Source organism: Ambystoma mexicanum, chromosome 3q, assembly GCF_040938575.1.
Source record: "Ambystoma mexicanum isolate Mex_15411 chromosome 3q, UKY_AmexF1_1, whole genome shotgun sequence".
NCBI classification, from domain to species: domain Eukaryota; kingdom Metazoa; phylum Chordata; class Amphibia; order Caudata; family Ambystomatidae; genus Ambystoma; species Ambystoma mexicanum.
Genome location: NC_090926.1, coordinates 21,936,674 through 21,961,209, shown reverse-complemented (window position 1 = coordinate 21,961,209; position 24,536 = coordinate 21,936,674). Strand labels below are relative to the sequence as shown.

Sequence of the window (24,536 nt, the reverse complement as noted above, 5' to 3'; positions counted from 1 at the left end):
TACGGCCATCTCGAGGCAGGCGACGTACCCTACCATCCCTCTGGATAGGGACGACAAGCACTTCGATGGTTGGGCACGCAAGGTGTTTTCTGCAGGGAGTATGGCGCTGAAATGAGCCAACTCCACTTGTGCCTTGGCAAGATTTTCACACACTTTGTGGAATTGCATCTCTCTAGCGGCTGAGCATATTCCCGAGAGGGAAGAAAGGAATGGGTTCCTTGCTCTCGTGCAGGATGGCAAGGATGCCATGTGTGAATCCCTTCAGTCTGGGTTGGACACAGCAGACAGTGTTAGCATGTCCATGGCTCCGAGCACCGTTATACGCAGGTTTGCGTGGTTGCGGAAGTTGTGTTTTGCTCCAGATGTACAGGCCTGTCATCTGAACATGCCCTTTGATAGCGATCATTTGTTTGGCAGCAAGGCTGACAAGAGCCTTGAGAGGTTGCAGACCTCCAAAGCTGCTGCTAAGTGTTTGAGTGCAGCAGTGCGTCAACCTCCGCATTTTCGTACTAGGGGACAACAATGGAGGGGAGGTTCCTTTCGTTACTACTCCTCTTTTGGTGGGATGAGAGGAGCCGGCAATAAAAGGGGTCAACGTAGAAGTACCTGTGGTGGTCTGGGAAATGGAGGTGCCAAAGCCGCTAAAGCAGCAGCCTCTTTGCTTTCAGGTGCTGCGACAGCCGCTCCAAAACAACTATGAAGCCATGTTCCATTGTTCGCCGGTTGGGGGCAGACTGTCTCAGCATCTCGAAGAATGGCGAGCTATTAATTTGGATGCGTGGGTTCGGGAGACAATAGCCCACGGCTACTGCCTTCCCTTCCTACAGCGGCCTCACGACAACCCACCAGGGAGTCTCTTTGAAGCTTCCGGATCCTCTCCTTGTGCAGGAAATCTTAATCCTGCTGGAGAAAGGCGCTATAGAACGAGTGCCTGTAGCGGAGAGGAACAAGTGATGGTATTGATGATGATGGTGGTGGTGGTGGCAGCATATCTCGGGCAAGGGGGGGGATTCACGTCTACCCCTGCCTGGACGACAGGCTGATCTGAGCACGTTCTCCCGAACAAGCTCTGGATCATCTCAGTCTCACCTGCCTCTCCCTCCACAAGCTGGGCTTCTCCCTCAATTTCAACGAGTCGCATCTGACACCTTCTCAACAGCTCCAGTATATCAGGGCTGTGTTGAACACATCCTTGGGGAAAGTGCTCGCCTCCCAAGGTGAGGGCTCATCACATTGTACAGGGTGAACATATTTCAACTCATGGCATCCTGCATTTTTACAGTGCCATAGGATGAGATCCCTGCAATGGGTCCTCAAGATGAAGTGGTCCCAATTCTCAGGCAAGATGTCAGATCCCGATCCCATTTGTGTTCCACTCTGTCTCGCAGGATCTTCTGTGGTGGGCCAGCGAAGGGAATCTGATGAAGGGGGAGCCATTTTGGCAACCTTGGCCGGAGGTAATGGACGCTTCCCTCAAAGGATGGGGAGCTCATGCCGATTATCTGACCACCAGCGGTCGCTTGTCTCTGTCGGAATCTAAACTCCACATCAACCTGTTGGACCTGAGAGCCATCAGGTTGGCCCTGAAGGCTTTTCTGCCGTCTTTATGGGGAAAGAGTGTCCAGATCATGATAGACCACACAGTGGCCATGCATTACCTCAAGAAAAAAAGGGGGGGGGTCACTCCCGAGAGGCAATCCAGCAAGGAATTTCACTCTCTGCAGTTCATCTGGGCCGAGAGGAGAATGCGTCGGCGGACGCTCTGACCAAGCAGAGCACGATCTCTCACGAGTGGGAGTTGGCTCAGGAAGTCCTTCTGGAGATCGTCGCCCTTTAGGGAACCCCACAAGTGGATCTGTTGACGACCAGTGCCAGCCGGAAGTGCGAGAGATTCTTCTCAATGGAATTTCTTCTGAGAGGTACCTTGGGGGACGCATTCGTCATGCATTGATCAGTCCCACTTCTGTACGCGTTTCCTCTGGTCCCCGTCATTCCTCATGTGATAAGGAGGTTGCGGAGGTTCGGATCCGACATGATCCTCATTGCTCCGGTTTGGGCGGGCCAGGAGAGCGTGGTACCCGGACCTTCTAGAAATGTCCATCTGTCCTCCACGCCGTCTTGTCTACCGAGAGGATCTTCTGTCACGGGAGGGGGGGTGCGTTCCCCATCCAGAGGTCAAAACTCTATACCTTCACACTTGGTTTCTGAAAGGTTGAGAGATAATAATTGGGACCACCCGGATGATGTGATGGAGGTGTTGCTTTCAGCCAGGCGGCCGGCAACCAAATCCCTGTACCGTTGCCGTAGGCGTAAGTTTTGCGACTGGTGCAGGGGACACAATGTCGATCCTTTTTAGTGTTCCATTCCCATGGATTTGTCTTTTTTGCTTTCTTGGGCCGAAAGGGGTCTTCAAGTAGGTACCACTAAAGGTTACCTGGCGGCGCTGTCTATATTCAAGCGCTCATCTGAAGAATGTTCTTATTTTAAGATTCCTTTGATATCCCAATTTCTTAAAGGGCTCACTAATGTGTTCCCGCCGTCCCCGTTTCAGGTGCCGGTATGGGATTAGAATTTGGTCTTGAAATTCCTGGTGGGTGCTCCATTTGAACCTTTGCACTGTTCTCCTTTGAGACTGTTATCTTTCAAGACGGTTTTCTAGGTTGCGGTTACTTCCGCTCGCAGGGTGAGTGAATTGCAGGCACTTTCATCTAAGCCACCCTTTACTGTGTTATACAAGGATAGGGTTGTACTGAGGGCACGTCAATCCTTTCTACCTAAGGTAGTGTCTGAATTTCATTTAAGCTAGAAAGTGGTACTTCTGGCTTTCTCTCCTCCTCCTCCTCCTCCTCCTCCACCTCCTCCTCCTCATCCTGGTAAGGAAGAGGAGCGACTCCATAGGTTGGACCCTAGGAGAGCTCTGAGCTTTTATATTTATAGGATGTCCAGGGCCAGAGTGGACGACCAACTCCTTTTGGGGTACGCTGGACACCGATTGGGCCAGGCTGTTACCAAACAGACCTTGTCCATGTTGATTATCCTCACCATTACTGAATGTTAGAGATTGGCAGACAAAGACCCTCCTGAGGGTTTACGGACTCACTCCACTAGGGGAGTGGCTACTTCCACTGCCCTGCAGCGGAGAGTTCCTATTTGGAATATTTGTGATGCAGCTACATGGGCTTCTATCCACACTTTGTCAAACATTACTCCCTGGATAAGCTCCATGGTCAAGATGGTCAAGATATGGCTTTTGGTAAAGCGGTCCTTTATTCTGCCATCTAATTGGGTATTCTAAATTCTTCTCCCTCCTCCATGTTCTGGTACTGCTTTGGGAGTCTATCAAAGATGTGGAATATGTTGGAGGACAGAATCCATTTGAAGAACAAGTTACTTACCAACTGGTAACGTTCTTTCGACTGGATGTTCCTCCAACCTATTCCACATCACCCTCCCAGCCGGCCCCTCTGGAGAATTTCCTGTGCTAGTGCAGCTTCATTTCCCTCAAGGCTAGGTGCAGTCAATCAGGCAGTGTGTACGAGCAGGTCACGTGTTATAGAGGGGGAAAAACATAACATCTGGTGACGTCGCCCTTGACGGAGGCCTTCCAGGGACATCGACTCGACGCAGGACACCCTCTGCCGAAAAATTTCCAAAGCAGCACAGCTGGCGACATTACATGTCAAAGATGTGGAATAAGTTGGAGGAACATCCAGTCGAAAGAGCTTTACCAGTTGGTAAGTAACTTGTTCTTCTTCACCCTTACATCTACCAATAATATTTGATAGGCTGGCAAGAGGGATACCTGCAAGATTTAGTGACTGGACTGTCACTGAAACGGTGGTTTCCTTACTCTATCCAAATCGCAATCAAAGACATTTTTTTTCTTCCCCCCTACGTTGTTGGTTGGCACTGAGACATACGGTGTGCCATCGTCACACCATATCGGCAGCTTTCAGTCATTAATCTATCACCCTAGATTCTTGATCAACTGTGTGACCTGGTGTCTCTGGGTCATAGGTGGGAGCCGGTAACGGATGTCTCCAGTGAAGGCGAGGAGGGACGACCCAGAGGTGGGCTGGAGACAACGGAGGCAGGCGGACAACCGAAGGTCAGAACGCCAGCATACATGACGGGACAGAGACTGGCTCCGATCCCGGAAGTGTTCCAATCCCGGGTCCACAGGCAGATCGGATCCAAGAATGCCAGAACCACAGGCTTATCTGATGCCACAACGGGTCCCTTGGAGTGCCTTCCTGAGCCGGACGCCAACTATCATGCAACCAGCCACCTTGATTCAGGAGACAAGGACGGGGTGTGGAAGACGGTAGTTCAAAATTGCGGCAACGGCGTTGACTGGCTATGTTGGTCCTGGGAGTCTGATGTCCAGGAAGGGGGCGGGACTAAGCTAGGTGGTTACCCATGCAATAACATCCACACTGATTGGCCGAAACCACAATAAAGCACTATAAAGATCTGACAAACGGTTACTAAGTGTCTTCATCTCTGCTCATTGTAGGAGGCGCACGTTCTGCGAAACAGAGACCTATTGTTGGGCATATTAAGACCTCCATCCGGACTGAATTAAGAAGGAGAAGACTTACTTATCCAAAAAGGGGGAACAACTCACCTGAACTTTAAGGACTAACTAAGTTATGCTGCCATCGTTCTCAAAAACCCTGGTACCTGAATAAAGGACTTATTTTTATTTTTACCATACTTCAGCCTCTGTGTCACAAACTGGTTAGTGGTGTGTATGGTAACACAGGAATATCGGATGGAGGCAATAAATCTCTGTTTTCAATTTGCACTAGCAAAGACTTTAGTACAGTAGATGATTTGCAGTTTATTCTCACATGGAACAGTAAGAATCATGTGGTGGAATTGAATATGTTTACACTCTGTCTCCCTTTCAAACTCCTACCAAGAAGGCATCATAAGAAATTGAGTAGGCCTGCCCACCCCACTTCGAAAAGCAACAAATGTCACCTCTGGATACACACCAATTGAACTAGGCTGCTGGCATAGGAGCTTAGCTGAAAAGCGTACTATTTACATGGTGCATACATACAGTACAAGGTGGTGTAAGATATTGAATTTTGAATTGTATACTTATTTCTTCTCCTTTTAATAAAGCTTGACCTTATACCAAGAGTGTGTTCCTGTAGGTTATTTTAAAAAGAAAAAAAGTACAGAATACATATTTTACAAAGTGACAAACATCTTATTTAAAGTACTGTATAGGTAAGTGGCTCCTAAAATCTTGGGTGGTTGATGTACCAGTGGAACTGGACTCTTGGTCTTGGTTTGATGGGTTTTTATTACTTCAACGTCAGGCTCTGGTCCCTGCACCTGCCATAAAAAAGGAACAGAGTTTACCCCCACCCTATTGCTACAGTCCTGCTGTTGTCTTGCAATGTCACTTCTACTTGGGGTATTTTGTGCTGATTGGAGAGGGAATCGGACACGATTATGTCCAAACACTCACTGTGGTAAATATTACAAGTCTAATGTTCCACCCTGCCGTCTGGCATTCTAATGTCTTTCCATATTCTGGCGCACCACAGGTCTTCCTTAAGAGATCCCTTATCTTTAGCTAAACTTCACTGTGTCCCCTCTGTTTGTGTTGCATACCGACTTTGTGTCCATACCATTTCATTCAACAGGACCCATATGGGTATTCAAGGCCCCAGAAATCTTGTTGCTCTAAAACCATAAGCTTCAGTTTTATGAATGGAAACCTCAAGGGAAAGGGGGGGGGGCAAATATGAAGGCTGGAGAGGGATACATTGATTATCGTATGAGATGGAAGTGTTACTTTGGGCTTTTTGGTAATTTGATTGCATCCCTACACTTCTCCTAAGTGAATCAGAGCATAACCTTGGAAATAAGACTGGCAAAATGTGCCTGACTGCCTTACACCTAAAAACTATTTAATCAATAACTCTTCTCTATTTCTGCAGAGTGGCAGTAGTTGGCAACGTGGATGCTGGCAAGAGCACTTTGCTTGGTGTCCTAACACACGGCGAGCTGGACAATGGACGTGGCTTTGCCCGGCAGAAACTCTTCCGGCACAAGCATGAGATTGAGTCAGGCCGCACTAGCAGTGTGGGCAATGACATACTCGGCTTTGACAATGCCGGTCATGTGGTGAACAAACCAGACAGCCATGGTGGCAACATGGAATGGACCAAGATCTGTGAGAAGTCCTCCAAGATCATCACTTTCATCGACCTTGCTGGGCACGAGAAGTACTTAAAGACTACAGTGTTCGGCATGACTGGTCACCTTCCGGATTTCTGTATGCTAATGGTGAGCTGTGCAATTGGCATGTTTTCATCTAACCACTTGGTTGTCACTCGCGATGGAAGATATTGTGTCACTGATATAATAAATATGCCCATAGAGACCAAGGATGCCCCTCCCAAATAACTCCCTGTTAAGAGAACATTTTCTAAGTACCCTCTTACTATGGGTTCATCAAGTCCCTCTCTCTGACGGTACTAATCTTTTCCACTATGTGTTTCTTTTGACAGGTTGGTAGTAATGCTGGGATTGTTGGCATGACGAAGGAGCATCTTGGCTTGGCACTGGCTCTCAACGTACCAGTGTTCGTGGTGGTTACCAAGATTGACATGTGCCCTGCTAACATTCTACAAGGTGAGTACAGTGCTCCAGAGCTTTTCTAGGAATTAGATTTCAGGAGACTTGATGTGATCTCTGCCCTATTGAGATGGTAGTAAGGGAATCTAGGAGTGTTCTCTTCCAGAGGGGAGATGAGAGAAGGGGGTTCAGCAGCTGTCGGGTAGAGTGTTCAATAAGGTTAAATTGACAACATAAGGTAATTGGGTTGGAGTGGTGTCAGAACCACCAACACATTTAATTTTTGTTTTGCTTTTGAAAGAGACCCTGAAACTACTGCAGCGGCTGCTAAAATCTCCTGGGTGTCGGAAGATCCCTGTGCTGGTTCAGAACAAGGATGATGTGATAGTTACAGCCTCCAACTTCAGCTCTGAAAGGTAACACCAAAGCAAGAGGACGAGAGGTCCTGAAAAACCTTGGTTTTTGAGTCGACAGTGTTGTCTGCTTGTTGTCCCTTTTTGCTTGAAGGTATGTGTAGTAAATGAGGATATAAAATGGAAAGAGTCAGGAAACCGGTATCCCTGCTCAAGTCAGGTGTAGGTCTACTGGTACAAGTATTGAGTTACAGGTAAGAGGTACGGGTGCGTATAGAGAAACATGGTTAGCTTCTTCCCCTGGCCCATCCACTCCGTAGCAGCTCCAACTCTAAATGGCCCTCGCCGAAAATGTCCAGACATAATTTCCATTGCATCATCATTCAGCCACTCATGCATTTGACATCACCGCAACATTCCTTACAAACTCAATGGGAGAGAATATGTGGACATCTGCCTCCTTTACAATGTGATGGCGTTGGAACGAGGCAAAACTCATAGAGGAAAGTCACGGGACAGAGGTTCGATCACCTGGGCACATCCGTTCAGTGACTTGCTCACACTGGCACTCTGCCTTGATCGGAGACAAGTCACTCATGTTCGACCAAGGGAACAACAATAGGAGCTACTTCCAGGCACGTCGGGTACAGGTCTTAGAGTAAAAAACGTCAGTCACAAAACCGAGTTACAGGTAAATATGTAGAAACATATGGGAATACCCACTGACATGGCACATCCACTTTCCAGCAGCTCCAGATCTAACCGACACTGGTGGAACATTAACCCATGTTCCAGTCCGAACATTCAGCCATACATGTACTCCTTATCACTCAGGACATGTAAGTCTTGCATTATGCCAATCATTATTTTTCACACTGTTATTGTGTTCTCTAACACTCATCCTGGCTGGAAGTAAACCCTCTCCCTTTATGAATTTTTCTGTGTCGCCCCCTTAATTCGAAGACATCTAAAGAGTTTGGCCGACCTGTTTCAATGACATCTTTTTTCATACGTCATCTTCGTCAGGACCGATTTCTTAAACTTATGAGACTAAATCAGTTCGCCCATCAGATAATGCACAGCGTACTCTGTAGGACAAAGATGGAAAAAGTCAAGAGTGACTTCTCATGAGCAAGAGTGGGTTGGGGCATATATTACTTAACATATATTATTTACATACAATCAATTATTAAAAGTCGTACAAGGACATTTATCAGGGTCCCCCATTGCTCACCTCCCCCAGAGTCTAGGCGTGTACCGCTCCCATTATCATTTACATTTGTCCTATACCCACTATAAGCGGAGTACCACATTACATACGGTAAACTCAGATCACACTCTGTTTTACCTTTCTTGCACCCTGTGCAGATGTGGTTGGAATGTGCGTTAGGCAGAGTGCTTCTAGTGTATAGATGTTGTTGTCTGCTCCAAAGTAAGCAAGATAATGTCATTTTTTTTCACGAGATGATGCTGTGAAGGAACATAAGGAGATAGTGGTTTCCACCTCTCATATGTTCTCAATTACACTACTCGCAGCATTTCTTTACTGACACTATTATGTGTGAGTTTATCTGATGATCACGCTATTCAGGCGCGGATGCAATATACGTCAGACAGTGCTTCAGATATGCAGGTGCCGGTGTCCGCTCCAATCGTGAGCAAGATCTTTCCACTCTTTTTTCACGGGGTGATGCTGTGAAAAAAACGTGGAGAGATGTTGGTTGTAACTTCTCATGTGTACTGGGTTACATTATTCACACCATTGCTTTTCTAACATTCTGTTATGGGGATGCGTCCTTTCTATGAATACAGTACGGGAATAATTACCCTAAACTGCTTTTAACCGTTTAACTGTACAGTCAAGTATTTGGAATCAAAATGTTTAATTGTAATCAACTCATTGTAGTATTTGGGCCAGTTTCCTCTCTTATCTATCCCTCTTAGATGGGCTTTGCTACTGCGTTACCTAGGGCTAATTAACATCATACAGGGAGAGAGTGTGCTTCCAGCCAAGGTGAGTGTTAGGGAACACAATAACATTGTGAAAAATAATGATTGCCATAATGCAAGCCTTACATGTCCTTTGTTTTGTTTGATACCGTAATTGTAGATAACAGGAAGGGCAATGTACCCCACCTTCGAGGTGTAACTTTAGGAAATAGTAGTATCCCTGTATTGTTTGCACTCCTTATCACTCAGCCATTCTGACACACAATGGAAGAGAATGGGGGCCAGTATGTTCATTTTTCAGTTGAGTATATGTTGTCTGTGTCCACTGCCTACGCTTTTCACTCATTTTTTGGAGTCTTTGGGATTTACTTTGATCGTATCATTTTTCAGCTACATAGATCTTCTCTGGTGTGTACTGATTGGTGGAACGGTTTGTTTTTATCTGTTATCGTAGTGCTTTTTGATAGTATAATCTGAAGTTCAGGTAAGGTTTTGAAGTGGGAGTGTTTTGCTGCCTATTTCGTTACGTTGGGAGTAAAATAATTTTATGGAGTAAAAACATAATTCCCTTTCCTTTCTCTAGGCAAGTAAAAATATATTTGAAATCTAAATCACTATCTTCTGTGATCCAAAGGTCTTTGCATCTTGTAATTAATGCTAATCAAAAGCTGCGTGCCACTTTAAAGTAGTTCTACGAATCGGGCAGTAATAATATTCAAGCTCCTTCCAGTGGAACTTGTGGAAGCAAGGGCGATCTCATATCCTTTTTTGGGAGCATTTTTGCTCACGTTTTCAGTTGTATTTGCCCATATTCATGCAGTATAAGTGATGTGTACAACACCTATCGGTAGAGCTGACCATGCAGTTGATAGTGGCGTAACACAAAATGTGGGGGCCCCCTTTGAGCCATGCTGAGGGGGCCCCCCCGAACACGGCAACAAATCTTGGGTCGCGCCTCACTCTGGGCCGGCATAGATTATCACGCTTGCGCAATACGTGCAAACGTGCTGCTGAAGGGATATGCAGCACACTGCACTAGGAGAAAGATATAAATGTGTTTTAATGCCATATACAGCACACTTTCTGAGAAAAATTGCCTAAAAAGCCGGAGTATTTGCAATTGTTTTGTAGGGTAACACCAATCCAATAGATGCAAGTCACCACCAGTGCACATGAACATGAATGCTTTGCTATTAAAAATGCCATGCCAAAATGAAAACATGTCCAACTGACTGCACAATGTAGACCAGTGTAGACATGTAATAACGTAACAGTGAAGCATGCCAGGCCACATTTAGGCATATCTAGACTGGTTGCACCAAAATGCCAATCGAAGTAATTACACTCATCAAGAAGAGAACACACATTCAAGCCTGTGGCCTCTAACAACACGGCCAAACTCTTTAAAATCTGCAAGGAACTGGTCAATCCTGTTGCAGTCTTTACCTCTCCTGTTCCCCCCAGGCTCTCTGTATGGCTCTGTCATCTCACTTCTCTGCTAAAACTCAGGACATCCTGTGCTCCATCTCCTCTTCCTCTCTCGGACCCTCTTAGGCCATCTATACCTCTCTTCCTCCTTTCTCCTCTTTCTCTCTGACAAGACCTGACAAGGTTTCTAGACAAGTCTGATCTGTGAACGTGTCATGCAAACAGGTGCTCCCCTGCTCCTCCAGAACCATCAAGGACCATATTGACACCCTCGCTCCAGCCTTGACCGATTTCTGTAATCACTCTTTCGCCACTGAAATGTTCCCCTCGCCCCTTAAGCACTCCCTTATGCACACACTCCTCAAGAAGCCGCCTGCCGATCCTGTCTGCCCGGCAAACTATTGCCCAATCTCCATCACCCCTTTCCTGGACAAACTGTTGGAAAAGCTAGCCATCTCCCAGCTTACTCTCCACGCGGAATCTGTTGGTTGTCTCCATGACCTTCAGTTAGGCTTCAGAGCTGCCAGAGTCACGGAAACTGCTCTCCTGAACACCTGTGAAGATCTGCTCTCTAACCTTGATTCCAGCATTCCTTCTGTCCTCATCCTCCTTGATCTTTCCTCTGCTTTCGACACAGTCAACCACGCCATCCTGATCAATCGTCTCCATGAGAACCTAGGCATCACAGATCAGGCCCTTGAGTGGCTGACCTCCTTCCTCTTGGACAGCCCCTCCCAGGTCCAACTTGGTCCCTATCTCTCCGCTCCATCTTCTCACCCTGGTTTTTCAACCTCTACTTGGCCCCTTTGGCCCACCTGATCACTACCTTCTTTTCTAACCTTCAGTGTTATGCAGATGACACTCCACTTTCCTTCAGGCTCCCCTCAGACTCCTCCCCTCTCTCGCTCATTCTTGATTGTCTATCCGCGATTCAGGATTGGTGTGCCTACAACGATCTCTGCCTTAATGTCAGTAAGCTGGAGATCCTTCTCATTTGGACTCCTGCCCCTGATTTCCCTCTCTCTCTAGCCGCCTGCGTTGGGCCCTCTTCCTTTGCCTACCTGTGAGGCAAACAACCTTGGTGTCATCTTTGACTCCACTCTCTCTTTCTCTCCTCACATCTCGGATGTCGCCAAAAGTCCCACTACCAACTGCTCCTCCTCAAAGGGACTCTTCCCTTTCTCACTTTCCCCCAGAAGCTCACTATCTCCAGAGCCCTGGTTCTCTCTAGGCTTGACTACTGCAACAGCCTCTTTCTCAGTCTGCCTTCCTCTACTCTCCACCCTCTGCAACTAATCCAGAACAGGACTGCGAGACTTCTCCTTGGCCTCCAGCCCAGGGATCGTATCTCTCCAGCCCTGAAATCTCCCAACTGGCTCCCACTTGCTGCAAAAATCAAGTTCAAGACCTGTTGCATTGTCCATAAGGCTTTCTGGGCCTGGGGCCCACACTACATCCAACGCTCTCTTCCAAAATGTCTTCCTTCTCGAGCCCTTCGCTCAGCTACTTACAACTCTCTAAGGGTTAGACGCTTCTCCAGGCAGAGAGTGGGGGTAGATCTCTCTCTCCTCTGCAGGTGCCTCCCTCTGGAATAGCCTCACTGCCCCTCTCAAACTTGAGCCGGACCACCTGAAGGACCGAAAGCAGCTCAAAACTTTCCTCTTCTCTGCTTTCTCTCTCTCCCTCCCCTGCTGGCCTACCTGTCTGCTGTACTGACTGGTTGTTTGTTACCCTCAGAGTCTCACTGAGTCCAGACTCTTTCTTGATCAGTCACCCTTGCACTGCCTCTGGGCCTGTAACGGTAACCCTACAGTTCCTTGTTCTCCTTGCACTACCTAGAGCCAGACTGCCCTGGCTGCACTTACTCAGAGTGTTACTGCCCTGTTTTTCCCTCCCCTCTCCCTTGCAATTCCCCCTCCCTTCCCCTTGCACTTCTCGTTCTCGCACTTGCACTATCTGAATGACACAATGCCTAGTAAGATCGTTTGTCTTGTCCTCCCTCCATCTTCCCTCCCTCATCTTGTAACGCCTATAAACACTTGTGTACAGGCGCGTTATAAATGACTTGTATCATATATTTTGATCATAGATGCCCAGATAAATATACAATGCTGCAGTAAGAAATGGCTAGACTGGCAGCAGCCAAATTGCAGTCTAGCCAGGCAATTTACTTAGCAGGACTGCTTGATCAGAAATGCCCAGTTAAGAAAAAGTCATACCAAACTGAGGAATGACTAGACTGGCTTCACCAAAATGCCTCTCTAGCCACATATAATGCCTGCTTAGTTTGGACATGGACAGCCATTCTGATTTGTTGCACAACCCTGCCCCCCACACATCCCCTCGCCCTCCCAACCCTACCCCAACCTCCAAAATCAGCTCATGGGCCCAGAATTACCTTCACATCCCTCTTCCCTGTCCCAGAGCTTACGTATGATGCTCTTTACCTCATAGGTAAGTACTGGGATGAGGAAGAGTGGGACTAGGAGTAATGAAGATTACAGGTAGCCAAGTCAGGCATTACCTCCATGTACCTCTACCTCATCCCAGTACTTGTGTATGAGGCAGAGGGCCTTATACACAAGTACTGTCTCATACAAACTGGGACGAGGAAGATTAGGGCTAGGAGTAATGAGTAATCAAGGCATTAAACACAAGTATTGGTGCAACGCCATTGAGATGACTGGGATTCAGTACTCCCCCTCCACCCTGAAATTTTGGGCTATGTTGACTCGACCTTACTGACCTTGAAGCAGTTGCCGGACAGAACAGGACATAAATGTTAAATGGCACCTGGGTTTCGCTGTTAACAAGAGCCCAGCAATTACTAACATAAAGCACTTCACTGTTAGTAGCTGCATTCAAATGCCACATTTTTTAGGCAATTGAAATCTTGATGTGGGTTTAATACTTGCATGCCAAGGGAATGATTGGAAGGGTAGAGAAGAAACAGGAGACCACTCATTCTCACAGCAGTCCATAAGTGGGTGATTTCAACCATAAAGGAGAGAGTTAACTGCTTGTACCATTGAAGCTGCACTAGAATAGTATCATTAAAATGCATAAAGAAATTAGATGCCCCCAAATAAATAAGTTTGCCCCTCCTCCACTGCCCATGAAGTTAGCGCCTCTCCCAACATTGGAAGGGTTAGCCCCCTGAATGTAGGTTTTGTTGAGCCCCTGAACGCAAGCACACACACCATTCACCATATACACACACGCACACCCAACCATCCATACATTTAAGTGTGCACCCTTTAACCATACAGGCACACCCAGGCAGCCACCCGTACATTTAAGTGTGCACCCTTTCACCATACAGGCGCGCACACCCAGGCACCCACCCATACATTTAAGGATGCACCCTTTCACCATACACTCACACACGCACATGTCATGGGGTTGAGGGGAGCCATAATACTTCAAAAAGAAATTGGGCCTCGTTAGAACTATGCCTGTCTGGAAACAATGGTGCCGGTAAGCTTACTAGCACCGTTGTTTCTGGACCGGCATATTACAGCTCTGCAGGTGGTTGCCGTCCCGCCCGACAGGTCAGACCTGCCGGGCAGAAGAGCACCCACCCGCAGAGTTTTCATGGAAGCACTGGCACCAACAGTGCCGATGCTTCTGTGGTCCCCATTCCCATAGAGTCCTATGGAAATGAGGACTTACCATTTGCCAGCGCCTGACTTCCCGGACCGCCGGGGTTGTAATCCCCCGGTGTTACCGGGAAGTCGGGTACCAGTAAATCATTATGGGTCCAGCGGCAACCTGCTGGTAGCACCGGCACGGTTACCGCCAAACCCGTAATGAGGCCCATTGTTTCTTTTTGAAGTCACTATGACTTCATAAAGAAATTATTTATGTTAAGGACCTAACTATAACGGAAATAATTTATTTGTGAAGGGAGAGTGACTTCAAAAATAAGCTATTTCTTTTTGAAGTCATAGGGCTCCCCCAACCCCATGACATGAAGGCCTCCAGCCTCGGGTCTTCCATGCCATGGGGAGGGCAGAGCCCTCGTACTTCAAAAAGAACGTTTCTTTTTGTAGTCACTCTGCCTTCATAAAAAAATGATTTATCTTAGAAATCATTTCTTTATGAATGCAGAGTAAATTAAAAAACAAAAAAATATATCTTTTTTTGAAGATTTTTTTTTTTTCTTCCAGTGGGGCCACCTCACAGGACAGGTGCAGGCGGGGGCCCCTGTTACGCCACTTCTAGTCTTAAAATCCTCTGGAGCCTGATGGGTAGTAGCACTGTGATTCTGAAACTATGCTGTAGTAGAAGTGCTCGTACTATGAAGCGTACCAGTGCGATCGCAGCGCTATCTGATCCTATATTGCTGTCACAGAATCTAATCTGGGCCATACCGTTTTAGCTCTTTATCTTTCAAGTGCTGATAAATTGAGCACTGCATACTGAGTAATAGTATCCGTTATAGTATCTCTTAAACGTGGGATGACTTTGGCAATACGCACTACATACATGTGGTTGATTACTCGTAAGTGCTTCTATTAGTGGTTGCATTGTGGCATGTTAACGCTGACTACACCTGTACTACTGAGAATTGGTATCAGTTATAGAAAGTTATAAAACGTTCGTTTTAGTTGCATGCTGTGCTTATGCTGCCATCTAGTGTGTGTGAGCGAAAAATTGCATCTTTAAAATGTGAAATATTAATTTGTTTGTGAATTTTGAGCCTATAGAATCTATTTGTGACTGGACACATACTCTGTGTCTGTCTTGACACCCTTCTTAGGTGCAGTTTAAGAGATAGAGCTGCCGGAGCTAAAGTGGCTGTCGATCAGCTGCCCATGATGCAGAAATACTGCGCCATGTAAAGAGCTCTTGTTATAATGCTTGCAATTTTGTAGAGCTTCTACAACTGTAAGTTAGGGCGACAGTTTTCAGATGTCGGTTTAAGAGTTTATTTTGTTTACAAACTGCCCGATACAATGGACTGCAAGTTTTATTTTATTTCACCATGTTGTAAAGGAACAAACTGGATAAATAGCAAACTTCTGTTACATGACCCCGAGTGCACATTTATTGGGCTATTGCCAGGCAGTATTTCATGACTGGCTTCTTGGAATGGTAAGACACGACTATATTATTATTACTTGTGTGTGCACCAGCTCTGTGGTCATAGTTTGTCGAGTGTGCATTTCTCTTGAATGGGACCACTTTGAGCTGCAGCGTTTATACGTTGTCCTGGACGAGTCACTGCATTATTTTTGTAGAAATTTTTTGCTGTGTGCATGTAATTTAAAGCTGTGATGTGTAACGTAACAATACACTATAGTGAATTTTAATTAACAAACTGGTGTTTTTCAAAATAAGTGTAATTCAATCGTGTACAACCTAAGGCCCACGGGCAAGATGCTGACCTTCAGGGACGGGCATTATGGTCCTGCACGTTGCTGAAGTTTTTTCTGGAGTTTTAAAATAAAGTGCAGCTGCTTATGGTTCTTTTAACTGTAAAACTTTATTGAAACTGGTTGCTTAATCACATTTATTTTTTAAGTTTATTTTCATACATGTAGAGAAGAGAAACAAAATAAACAACGAAAAACATTTCCTAGGCGGTAATTCAATTGTACCATTATAACAAACATGCGGCTTTAAGGGACGCCAGACACATACCTAGATACTAAACTCATTCAAAGAAGTCCAAATGATGTGTGATGTTGTAATTTTGATTCATAAAAGCTGCCAAAAATATGAAGCATCAATTATTGTAACAGTTAAACCAAACATAAGAATTATACTCTTAACTTCTCACAATTGATTTCTACAGCTGATTTTTACAGCAGAAAAGTACGATTTAGTTTTGCGTTTAAAGCATAGCATGACTGGTGTTCAGATGTAGCACCTTGCAATCTTGAGCAAATAGACTGAGAGCTCTATTTGAGGAAAGTAAAAAAAAAATACAAAAGCAATTGCCACTGGTAGAGGAACGATTCCTTACAGTGCAACCTTGTGATCATGGGTAAGCAGCATATATTGAGGTCTTGTTATCTATGGGAAATAAAGTAGAAGGGGATATGCACCCGTAGAAGAAGACTTTGATTTTTGTTGAGCAAAGATCACACTTTGTCCTTCTGCCTAGTTTACCCTTTGCTGCCTGCTTCCTTGGCCTGCCCATGTCCTTGGGACAGGCCCTTCTGCGGACTGTGTGGCCAGTCCTTGCACACATCATCATGGGAGCTAGGGCATCCATTGCCAGAGGAGCAAGGCAAAGGAAAGCTTGTTTGTGTGAACCCGGTTTTCCTAGCTTGAACCTCCATTAACTCCAATTACTGGTCCTAGCACTGCAGGCTGATGTGTCCTTTTACTTTTTAAACATCTCCTTGATGCCCATCACTCCGACGCCTCACCTGGCCACAACCTAGAATTGTTATGGCTCTATTTCAATCCAGTTGTGGGGCCCCATTGTGACAAAGTTGACAATAGGCCATCCATTTGCTTTCCACTCATGGTACAAACTATTCTTCCCCTCACTTCTCAGTTTGTCTCCCTCCAGTTAAGATCTGGAAACTGCCCTCAGACTTCACTATTAATGTCCCTTGATCTGTTACCTCTCCTTTTTTTCGCCTACATCCTCATTCTCCTGGTGACGTTTTGGATGGAGTTTTTACTTCAACAAAAATACATTAAAAAACAGATTTTTGTATTTTTTTTCCATGTTCTTTTATTTGGGGCGGTGCTCTCCCTCTGCTCCCCCATTTCCCTATGGTTTTAACCTCGGCCCAACCCCCCCACCCTTTTTAACTCGTTACCCCTCACACACACGCGCACGCACACACACATTTCTGATGCTTGTTAATCTGCTTAGAATCACATGCTGTGCATAGTCTGACATCCAGTGGTCACTGCGGAGTATTGCATTTTGTTTTCCGTAGTCGAAAAGGGGTCGTCAACATAGGCGTGTCTGTAATAATATCCCTATAGTGACGTTGCAGTGTACACACAATCCCTCACGCGTCGAGGTCCCTCAGATTGTTTTTTTCTGCCCAGATATTGGTCGCCTTAATGCGGAGCTCGTTGGAGAGAAATTGCAAAACATTTATTTGACCCTTGGTTGTTATTCTTTAAAGATTACATCAGATCCCTCCTTCGACGGCAAAGCTGTTTTCACCGCCGATTAAGAACTTCGACGACGGTGACTTAGATGGAGGCGATCCTTCGGCGCTGCCGAACACGTGGCCCGGCATCGCCGGCCTATACAGTAGGGAGAGTGGGGGTTGTGGGACATTTCTGTTTCTTTCTAAGAATGCCTTTCGCTTTCACCCCCTTTCCTTCGGGGTCGTTATCACTTTTAACTGTATCATCAGCTATGGAGAGGACTCCTTTTAGATTTTGCCTGCGCTGCAAGGGCAAATTCACATGGAAGGATAAGCACAAGCAGTGTAACCGTTGCTTACCCCTCAACCACAACGAGGACGGCTGTGCGGCCTGTAGACTTCTTCGCCCAAAGACTTTAAAGGACCGCAGGGTCAAGAGGTGGGCAGCCTATGCTATGTCTAGAGTTGATTCCTCACCCGCCGCCGAGTGTGACGAGGACAGTGATAACCCTACCTCCGTTTCGGAGGTTGTAAACCTCTCTAGAGAGCGTACCTGCTCCTCAGTGTCTGTCCCCGGCCCCGACAAGTTCGGCTCACGCCCTACTTATGGGGATGAACACTCCGGCGACACTGACGCACACAAAAAACATAAACATAAACACAAACACACAACCCATGGCACTTCTTCGTCAAAGACGAAGAAAGCCCTAGCGCCAACTGAGACGCCGGGCCTACCGGCGACCTCCGCCGACCGTAAGGGTCGCAAGCCCTCCCCTCCACCGCAGACGCGACTAGCGACTGGGCCACCCTCAGATAAGGGCGCTACCACCAAAACCCCAGACGACGTGCCTCGTGAGAGTGCGGCCGTCGGCGACAAGGACTCGGCACCGCCAAACACGATGCCAGACGAACCCTCGACGGAGAAATTAATCGTCGAGAGCTTGGCTCGTATAGTTTCCACTGATGGTCAGAGACGGACGGCGAGGGATACGCCGAGCCCCGCTCAAAAGGCCAGGGAGACACAGAGAATGCCGGAAGGAAGGCAGGGACTGCCCCCTCCGTCGAAGGAAGGACCTAGCCTACGAGAAGGGTTCTCAGAAGGCGAAGGGAGTTTATCCTCGATGTTATGGGACAGATATAGATGGCTACAGGCAGAGGAGCTTCCCTTTACGCCTCCAGACCATTCTGGGTTACCACATTGGACCTTTGAAAGATTACAATCATGCATGGACAAGCTGGATAGATTTATGTCCATGATGAGGACCCCACTGCCAAATACCCTAGACTATTTAACCCCCTTCAAGAGGAGGTTAACACATATGAAGAAGAATCTTACTTCCAAGAGGATGAGGAGTTCCTAAATTGTGAAGACCAGCAAAACCTAGAAGAAGGTATTGAGGAAAACCCAGACATGGAAGACTCAGATGAAGGTGGCTCACAGCCTTGGCAGTCCCCCAGCAGCGTCAACAGACCCTGACGTCCTGAACCTGTCCTCTCCTCAAACCACACCAGTCAGAAACCCGTCACCTATAGATGACCAACCCACTTTCGACGCGCTACTACGGAAAGCAGCAGCGCGTTTTGAAATTGAGACTGGTGAATTACTCCCAAAATAGATTTTGTAGAAAAAATCATTAAAGAGAAACCACCTACTAGCCAGACCATTCCCCTCCTCGCCTCAGTTAAGAGACGACTCATCCCATCGCTATCAACACCTGCGTTGGTTAGAGGGGTCACCCAAGAATTGAAAAACTGTTTAGTCCCTCTCCATCGGACCCATTATACATTAAGGGTCACTCAATACCAGATTCCTTAGTAGTAACTACCACAAGGAAAAGGGCAGGGGTTCCGCTATCAACTAGCAAAGCACCCCCAGACAAGGAAGGAAGGAAAGAAGCTCTACGACCTGGGTAAGAGAATTACAGCCTCGGCAGCTTTTTCCACCAGAATTGCCAATAACAATACCTTACTGGCAAGCTATGCTGATGCCCAATGGGGGAAAGTTACGCCAAGACCTCAAAGAAGTCCCTGAGCCCTTACAAACTCGCTTGTTAAGCATTGTAACGGAAGGAACGCTGGTTAACCAAAGCATCATCAAAAACACACTAGATGCTGCGGAAACGGCTGGCCGTTCTTTAGTCCAGGGAATACTTCTCAAGCGTCATGTCTGGCTCCGGAACTCAGGTTTTAAGCCAGAGACCCAGTCGTCACTCATCAACAAACCAATCGAGGATTCCAACCTCTTTGGGAAAGCGGTGGACGATGCACTGGAGACCGCTAAGAAGGATTTTGATACCCTAAAGACTCTAGACCAGATCTCAAGGCCTCCCAATAAGTGAGGATACAGCAACAAACGCTTTTTTCGAGGCCAACGTCAACAACAGCAACAACAGCAGTACTCTGCAGGCAACTGGTCCTCTACTCAAGGAACCAGCGGCCAATACACTCAGAGAGGACAAAGTCATGACAAGGGAAGAGGTCGGGGCCCCACTCCTAGAGGTTCCCCGGCTACCAACACCAAATGACCCGAAAGTTCGGGTCCCCTCCCATGCATCGCCGATCGGGGGCCGGTTAACATCTTTTCTACCAGCATGGGAGGGAATAACAGACCGCTGGGTATTGTCAACTGTAGCCCGCAGTTACTGCATAGAATTCAGTCGGTCCACCACGTACAGACCCCCAAGGGGACGCCGCCTATCACCGGAGTACCTCGCAATTCTTCTTCAAGAAGTCAAACTACTACTAGAAAAAGGAGCAATAGAGGTCGTGCCTCTATCACAGGTAACGGAAGGTATTTATTCAGTGTACTTTCTTGTACCCAAAAAGGACTTAACCATGCGCCTTGTATTAGATCTACGCCCAGCGAACAAATTTGTCAAACCTCAAAAATTTCGTATGGTGAACTTACAGGAAGTAATCCCCCTGCTTTCACAGGGAGATTACATGACAACACTGGACATGAAAGATGCATACTTTCATATTTTAATGTTGCCAGCGCACAGAAAATACCTCAGGTTCATGATAGAGGGTAAACACTACCAGTTCAGAGTGCTACCCTTCGGCATAGCATCAGCGCCGAGGGTATTCACGAAAGTACTGGCAGTGGCAGCGGTCCACCTGCGCAGTTTGACCATCCCAGTATACCCTTACCTCGACGATTGGCTCATAACGGGATTCCTACGAGACATACTTCTCAAATACCCAAAAGACTGTAGACCTTTTGTTCCAACTGGGCTTCTCCATCAACGAGAAAAAGTCCAGTCTAGACCCCAGCCAGATCAAACAATTCCTAGGGGCTCTAATTCGAACAAAGGACGGCCTCGTCTTCCCCTCCGAGAGGGTCCAAAATATGGTGTTTCAGATCCCTCAATATGTAGCCGGTTGAGAGGTGACAGTACGCAAAGCAATGGGTTTGCTAGGAATGATGGCGTCATGTATATATTTGGTACCTCACGCGCGTCTGCGCATGCGCCCAATGCAAGAGTGGCTCAACAGCCAGTGTTGTCAGGCCAGCGGACAATGGGACAATCTAGTGGTGGTCTCGCAGACCTTGGTTCTCATGCTGCGGTGGTGGTCGAAGGAAAACCTCGTAATAGGGAAACCATTCGCCACCCCCGCAGTGGAAGCCACTCTAACCACACACGCATCCCTCACAGGATGGGGGGCTCACCTATCCCATCAGAGTGCACACGGGGTTTGGACTCCGAATGTAGCGTCCAAACACACAAACTTCCTGGAACTGCTAGCGGTCTTCAAGGCACTGAAGGCTTTCCAGGCACACCTGCAAGGGAAGACAGTGATGGTGCTCACAGACAGCACCATAGCCATGTACTACCTGAACAAGCAAGGGGGAACTCACTCTCCAGGACTGTCCAAGCTGTCCCAGAACATCTGGAAGTGGGCTCTCAAACACATGTTCCTGTTGTCACAACATGTACCAGGGGAACTCAATCTGCTAGCAGACGAACTCAGCAGAGACTTCCCTCTGCCCTCAGAGTACGAATGGTGATTACAAGAAGACATCGTCTTCGACGTGTTCACACAATGGGGCTTCCCAGAAATAGATCTGTTCGCAACTCTGGAGAACACCCAATGCCAAGGGGAACGGTCTCTGGATAACATGGTCAGGGAAATTTGTTTACGCTTTTCCCCCCTGACTCCCCTTCTCAACAAGATAGTGAACAAGATGCACCAAGGGCCAGTCACCATGATACTAGTGGCACCAATGTGGGCCCGGCAACCATGGTTCGCTCACCTGATGGAGATGTCTCTGGCTCCACCGGTGAAACTACCCTGCTCGTACAACAAGCTGTCTCAGGACAGGGGCAAGACGCTGCACCCATGCCCGCAGACCCTGCATTTAGCAGCCTGGCTCCTGAGGTCATAGAATTTGGACATTTACAGCTCCCTCAAAGATGCATGGACATTCTTAGGGAGGCAAGAAAACCTAACACTCGTTACTGTGATTCTAGCAAGTGTAAAAGATTAGTCATCTGGTGTAGAGGTAAGAGCATCAACCCCGTTGACTGCTCTCCCACACAAATTGTTCTTTACCTGACTCACTTATTAGACTCAGGATTAGTTTTGAATTCTATAAAACTTAATCTAGCTGCACTTTCCGCATACACCACGTCCCAACATAAGGTGTCATGGTGGAAAGTCCCAGTTATTAAGGCCTTCATGGAGGGAGTAAAGAGGATCCACCCTCCTATATCTAACCCAGCTCCAAGATGGGACCTAAATGTGGTACTAACCAGGCTTATGGGCTCACCCTTTGAACCCATGCACAGGGCAACACTTAAGAACCTCACTCTTAAAACTGCTTTCTTAATAGCTATCACCTCCATTAGGAGAGTAAGTGAACTACAAGCGCTCTATTTAACAAGACCCCTTTGTAACAGTTCACAAGGATAAGGTGGTTCTACGCACGCATCCTAGGTTTGCACCGAAATTCATTTCTAAATTCCATGTCAACCAGTCGATACAACTACCAACGTTGTTTCAAAACCCATCTAATTTGGGAGAAAAAAGCCTGCATACACTTGATATGCGCAGAGCCGTCATGTTTTATATGGAAATAACTAGACCACTGAGAAAGACTAATCCGTTCTTTGTCTCGGTGGCAGCAGGAAGAGAAGGAGATGCAGTTTGAAAATCCACTATATCTAGATGGATTGTCCAATGCATCACTCTGTTTCTCTCTTGCTAAGAGAGAACTACCCTTCAAGCCAAGAGCACATTCTGCTCTAGGCACTGGAGCTTCCATAGCATTCATTGCAAATGTCCCTCTTGAGTCCATTTGCAAAGCAGCAACCTGGAGTTCTGTACACACCTTTACAAAACACTACTGTCTAGATGCTCATTCTAGATCTGATTCCCAGGTGGGACAAGCAGTATTAAGACATCTTTTCTCTACTGTTACTTCTCACATCCCACCTCCAACTCCCCACCTCCAACTCCGGGTACTGCTTGCTAGTCTATGCACAGCATGTGATTGTAAGCAGATTAACAAGCATCAGAAGACATGCATTACTTACCGTAAAAGCATTTCGAGGGGATTGGGTCCTCCGACGTATTCCATATCTATGACAGTAATCCCCACAGCTGTGCTGCTTCGGAAAATCTGCTGCGTCCTGCGTCGATGACGTCGGTGCGCCGCGGTCGAGGACCTCCTCTGACGGTCGACGTCACTGGATGTTATAAGTAGGACGCACGCCGCCCGTAGCCTCAGTTCAGTTTTTTACGCGAACGTGTTCGCTTCGGGAATCTCGGCGCGCCATGACTCTTTGGAGTTTCTGTTGTTTATCCGTTCATCGAACCTGTTTGGTGTTTGTGAAGTATTTCTTCGTGAAGATGTCTACCTCGTCTTCCACACCGTGTCTGGGCTTTAAGAAGTGCGGGGACTGTGGGTCCAAGATGTCAGTTACCGACTCGCACAACGCCTGCCTCTGGGAGGCCCATGACACGGATGACTGTGTCGACTGCCAGTCGCTCACGTCAAAAGCCTTGCGGGAGCGCAAGAAGAAGTTATCGGTAGGTAAGGTGTCCAAGCCCCGGGAGTCGAGGTCTGTGGGGCTTTTGACGGACGACTCGAGGGGAGACTCTTCCCGTCGTCGTCGGAAGTCCAGTGGGTCTCGGTCCCGGAGTCGGTCTCGCCCTCCTCTGCCTCCCCACTCGTCTGCCTCTTCGAGGCACTCCCGGAAGCGCCGTCATTGGTCGCCTTCCCCGTCCTCATCCGAGGCCTCTGCCCGTCGGCGGGTCGCTTACCCCACCAAGCATGCAACACCGGAGGAATGGGCTTCCTTCGGGAAGAAAATGTTGGCGATTCTCGAATCGCAGGGCACTGGTCCGTCCGCGCCTTCGAGTGGGGTCGGTCGTGATCAGCCGAGAGACACCGCTCGCACGCCTTCGGGCTCGGGTGGTCGTCACGATTCGCGGGAAAGGTCCCACTCTGACAAGGGGAATCGTTCTCGGCATGCCCGGTCCAGGTCCCGGTCCTCGACGCGCTCGAGACCGTGTGAACCTGTGGTGTCTTCACGGAAGACGTTGACTTCTGTGGCGCCTAGGTCGTCGACGGACTCTTTCGAGGGCTTGCCTTCGAAGAAGTAGTCGGCGCCATCGGCGTCCCGGCCGTCGAGGGACACGCTCGGGCCCCCGGCCTCGAGATCTGTGTCGGCGCCGTCGATGCTGTCGACACCGCGCTTGGCGTCGACGCCGATTCACTCGACGCCTTTTGAAGCTGTGTCGACGGGGGTAACCCGTGACTCGGGGGAATCACCTAGGAAGGTTCTGGCCAAGGTCATGCATGGCTTTGGTTCAAGTTCTGTGCTTTCTTACCGTCACCTGGAGTTCATTTCAGAGGTGGATGAGGGCTCTGATGATGGCATGGTGCCCGACACGGTGCCAGACGAGATTCTCTCGGGCCATAGCCAGTTTGAGGACTTGAGGCAGTCCCTGTATGATGCTAGTGGGCTGGACACCTCTCCGGAGGTGGAGTTTTGTAGGCCTGAGCCTGGCACTCATGCCGATTCTTCGTACCGGCGCCTTATGTCAAGGGTCACTGAGTACTTGGGATGGTCTGCTCCCCTGGGGGTGTTTGTTCAGGATGACCTTACGGATATCCTCGACACTGGTCCAC

The 24,536-nt window shown here is 47.7% G+C and overlaps 1 protein-coding gene across 2 annotated transcripts in view; it reads left to right on the top strand.

Annotated features, from left to right (window-relative positions):
- The window catches only part of GTPBP1 (GTP binding protein 1), a 743,996-nt gene that overhangs the window by 280,623 nt on the left and 438,837 nt on the right, over nt 1-24,536 (top strand). For both annotated transcript variants that reach the window (XM_069652964.1, XM_069652965.1), the window contains exons 4-6: nt 5,961-6,309; nt 6,534-6,657; nt 6,902-7,016. In XM_069652964.1, coding sequence (XP_069509065.1) covers nt 5,961-6,309; nt 6,534-6,657; nt 6,902-7,016 — 588 coding nt within the window. The remainder of the gene's footprint in view (nt 1-5,960; nt 6,310-6,533; nt 6,658-6,901; nt 7,017-24,536) is intronic.